Source organism: Palaemon carinicauda, chromosome 3, assembly GCF_036898095.1.
Source record: "Palaemon carinicauda isolate YSFRI2023 chromosome 3, ASM3689809v2, whole genome shotgun sequence".
NCBI lineage: Eukaryota > Metazoa > Arthropoda > Malacostraca > Decapoda > Palaemonidae > Palaemon > Palaemon carinicauda.
In genome coordinates this window covers 68621869-68626868 of record NC_090727.1, presented here as the reverse complement: position 1 = coordinate 68626868, position 5000 = coordinate 68621869, and the positions used below count along the sequence as shown (strand labels likewise).

Sequence of the window (5000 nt, the reverse complement as noted above, 5' to 3'; positions counted from 1 at the left end):
TTACTAACACGCACTCTTTCAACCTTCACCAATGTCAGATACCAGGGCTGTTTATACTAACACACACTCATTCAACCTTCATCAATGCCAGATATCTAAGCTGTTTATAATGACATGCACTTATTCAACCTTCACCAATGCCAGATACCAGGGCTGTTTATACTAACATGCACTCTTTCAACCTTCACCAATGTTAGATATCTGGGCAGTGTATACAAACATAAACATATTCAACCTTCACCAATGTCAGATATCTGTTCTGTTTATACTAACACACACTCATTAAACCTTTACCAACATCAAATACCTGTCTGTTTTACAAACATGCACTCATTCAACCTTCACTAATGCCAGATAACTGGGCTGTTTATACTAACACGCAATCTTTGAACCTTCACAAATGCCAGATATCTGGGCTATTTTTGCTGACATGCACTCATTCAACCTTCACCAGTGTCAGATATCTGGACTGTTTATTACAGGCACTCTTTCAACCTTCACCAATGTCAGATATCTGGGCTGTTTTTGCTGACATGCACTCATTCAACCTTCACCAGTGTCAGATATCTGGACTGTTTATTACAGGCACTCTTTCAACCGTCACCAATGTCAGATATCTGGGCTGTTTACACTAACACGCACTCTTTTAACCTTTACCAATGTCAGATATCTGGGCTGTTTATACTAACACACACTCATTCAATCTTCACTAATAACAGATATCTGGGCTGTTTTTACTAACATGCACTCATTCAAACTTCACCAATGCCAGATATCTGGGGTGTTTTTACTAACACACATCCATTCAACCTTCACCAATGTCAGATATCTGGGCTGTTTATACTAACACGCACTCATTCAACCTTCACCAATTTCAGATATCAGGTCTGTTTTTACTAACATGGTCTACTTTCACTAACGTCAGTTATCTGGTCTGTTTTTACTAACATGGTCTACTTTAACTAACATCAAATATCTGGCTTGTTTTTACTAATACGTACTCTTTCAACTTTCACCAACGTCAAATATCTGGTCTGTTTTTACTAACGTGGTTTACTTTCACTAACGTCAAATATTTGGTCTGTTTTTATTAACACACCCTCTCAACCTTCACTAACGTCAAGTATGTGATCGGTTTTTACTAACACACTCTTTCAACCCTCACCAACGTCAAATATCTGGGCTGATTTTACTAACACACTCTTTCAACCCTCACCAACGTAAAATATCTGGGCTGATTTTACTAACACACTCGTTTAACCCTCACCAACGTCAAATATCTGGCCTGATTTTACTAACAGACTCTTTCAACCCTCACCAACGTCAAATATCTGGGCTGATTTTATTAACAGTCTCTTTCAACCCTCATCAACGTCAAATATCTGGGCTGATTTTACTAACACACTCTTTCAACACTCACCAACATCAAATATCTGGCCTAATTTTACTAACACCCTCTTTCAACCCTCACCAACGTCAAATATATGGGCTGATTTTACTAACACACTCTTTCAACTTTCACTAGCATCAAATATATGGGCTGATTTACTGACACCCTTTCAACTTTCACCAACGTCAAGTATCTGATCGGTTTTTACTAACACACTCTTTCAACCTTCACCAATGTAAGATATCTGTGCTGGTTTTACCAGCACACACTCATTCAACACTCACCAACGTTAAATATCTGATCTGTTTTTACTAACGCACTCACTCAACCCTCACTAACGTCAAAAATCGGGGGTGGTTTTTCTAAAATGTACTCATTCAACTTTCACACACGTCAAATACCTGACTGTTTTACTAACACACGCTCTTTCGTATCCTCCTTTTCTCTATCAGGTTAACGTAAGCTTCGAAGAACGCCAGGGAGTCATCCCCTACGGCAATTAGAGTCAAGATCTCCAACAGTAAAAGCGGAGAAGAAGAACGTGATGTGTATTTCAATAGAGACAAAATCTCCACCCCCCCCCGCCCAGAAATACCCGCTTTGTTGATCTTATTTCTTTGGTTTACATTTTCTTCTATTCCATTTCTTTTGCTTTGTCGTTTTTCTCTAAATTGGTAGGTATGTAGAGACCTTCTCTTCAGCAAAAAAGTACTATTGTAGTTGTGACATCCGTCGAAGATAAACAACCTCTATGTGATATGGTATGAAGATCGTTGAATACAGTTTTTCTCATCTGATTTTTATGGCTTTGATTTAGTTGTTATATATTGTAACGATAATCAACATATGAACAATCTAATCTATTACTTTTTAGTTATATGTTATAACGATAATGAACATATGAACAATCTAATCTCTATTGTTTTTATTTAGTTATATATTGTAACAATAATGAACATATAAACAATCTGATCTCTATTTCTTTTATTTAGTTATATATTGTAACTATAATGAACGCATGAACAATCTAATCTCTATTGCTTTTATTTAGTTATAAATTTTAACGATAATCAACATATGAACAATCTAATCTCTATTGCTTTTATTTAGTTATATATTGTAACGATAATGCAGAAAGGAGCAAATGAACAATATAGTCTCTATCGCTTTTATTTAGTTATAAATTGTAACGATAATTAACATATGAACAATCTAATCTCTATTGTTTTTATTTAGTTATATATTGTAACGATAATGAACATATAAACAATGTTATCTCTGCTGCTTTTATTTAGTTATATACTGTAAAGATAAAGAACAAATGAACAATCTAATTTCTATGGCTTTTATTTAGTTATATATTGTAACGATACTGCAGAAATGAACATATGAACAATCTAATCTCTATTCCTTTTTTTTAGTTATGTATTGTAACGAAAATGCAGAAACGGACAATCTACCTCTATGTGACATGTTTTGAAGATGAATTTCGTATAATTACGTTGTTTTCATTTGAATTTTACGGTTTTAATTAAGTTATATATATTGTAATGAAAATTCAGAAATTGTGCAATATTTCTATTTTTACATATATTAACTTTTCTTGGTTTCATCTTGAATTACAGTAGAAACCAAAAATCTGTTTTTTTTTTTTTTATCAAATTAACCAAATGCAAAAAAAAAAATGTCGACTAAAGTTTCCCTTTCAATTTACAGTATAAACCAAAAATTTAGTTTTTATTAAATTAACCAAATAAGAACAAATGTCGACTCAAGTTTCAAATTCAATTTACAATAGAAACCCAATTTTATTTTATCACATTACCCATATGGGAAGAAATTTCGACTCGGGTTCCCTATTCAATTTACAGTAGAAACAATTTTTTTTTTTATTATTAGATTAACCATATGCGAACAAATGTCAAATCAAGTCCTTTATTCAATTTACAGTAGAAACCAAAAATTTTGTTCATTTTATTAAATCAACCATATGCGAACAAATGTCGACTCGAATTTCCAAAAATAAAAAAAAAGTAGAATTCTCTTTATGAAATTGTGAAAAGTCTATATACGTTAAGTTTTTCAACACTGTGAAGTTAAAACAAAAAAAATAAACAATAAAAGATGCACTGATACCAAGATCCCACAAAAGTATTCTTGAACTAAATATAGAGAAAACTTTTTGAATTCCAAATTCCAGCACTTTATTTTACTTCATTCAAGAACTATAGTCGCAGCAAACATTCCGGGCGAAATAAGCCGTGCCTCTTGATGAGGTCATAGCCAATCCCGTCATCTCCCACGAAAGCAGCGGGATACATGATTGGCTGACGTCATAAGGGGTGGGGCTTATTTCACCCGGGAACTCTACGGCGACTATAAGTACAGTACTTGGAAAAAAATTATTTTATCAGATCAATCAATTCCATTAGTTTAACATTTGATTGAGAGGATTTTCTTTCCTTGATTAAATGAAAAACAACTTAGTTTATCAGATCAATCAACCTCATTAGTTTAGCATTTCCCTGAATAAGTTTGTAAACAAAATATTCCAATTCCAAGAGTATTTTCCGGGAGTTTATTTTATTTCATTCCAGAACTCTGAAAAGCTACTTATTTAGTGCAACATTTGATTGATTACATTTGGAAAAGTATTTCCTTTCTTACTTGATCACACAAGTAATCCCGCTCTTAATACAAAACCCCGTGAATATATCTAATCGTGTTTGTATATTTGTAATAAATCCTACCGTTGCTGTCTCTTGAGGGATTTTATTATCCTTAACTGATGAAAAGTAATGTTTCTTTATTACTTCTGACTCAGTTCAACAATGAAACCTTCGATGTCAGGATGCCAGAGAACTTCAAATCATTCATTCATTCAACAATACAATATAAAGTACTAGTGCAACATAGCTGTAAAAAATTACATCTAAATATTTAGATACATATGTACACACTCACACATACACAAATTCAACCCTTCCAACCGCTTCCCCCTTTCAGAACTACAACCATTTAGTTCGTGAATTTGTACCTCTCTGGATAACCCCCTCTCAACAGGGTATGACCATCCCTCTATACATATGAAAATGGCATATGATGAGGTGAGAGTAAGAGAAACTGGTAATTTAGAGGAGGAATGGAAGTTAGTAAAAGAAAATTTTGTTGGGATTGCAAGTGATGTATGTGGCAAGAAGGTTGTTGGAGGCAGCATGAGGAAGGGCAGTGAATGGTGGAATGAAGGAGTGAAGGTGAAAGTGGAAGAGAAAAAGAGGGCTTTTGAAGAATGGCTGCAGAGTAATAGTATAGAGAAGTATGAAAAATATAGAGAGAAAAAGGTGGAAGTAAAGCGCAAGGTACGTGAGGCAAAGAGGGCAGCTGACCTGAGGTGGGGTCAGGGATTGGGTCAGTCATATGAAGAGAATAAGAAGAAGTTTTGGAAAGAAGTGAAGAGAGTAAGGAAGGCTGGCGCAAAAATTGAAGAGACAGTGAAAGATGGAAATGGAAGGTTGTTAAAAGGAGAGGAGGCAAGGAAAAGGTGGGCGGAATATTTTGAAAGTTTGCTGAATGTTGAGGATAATAGGGAGGCAAATATAACTTCTGTTCC

General features: G+C 34.3%; 1 protein-coding gene across 1 annotated transcript in view; it reads left to right on the top strand.

The window, feature by feature from the left end:
• The window catches only part of LOC137638318 (uncharacterized), a 41652-nt gene extending 37543 nt beyond the window's left edge, over positions 1-4109 (top strand). Inside the window, exon 13 of the mRNA XM_068370380.1 lies at positions 1843-4109. Within this exon, the coding sequence (XP_068226481.1) occupies positions 1843-1893 (51 nt within the window). The 3' untranslated portion in view covers positions 1894-4109. The remainder of the gene's footprint in view (positions 1-1842) is intronic.
• The last annotated feature ends 891 nt before the right edge of the window (positions 4110-5000 follow it).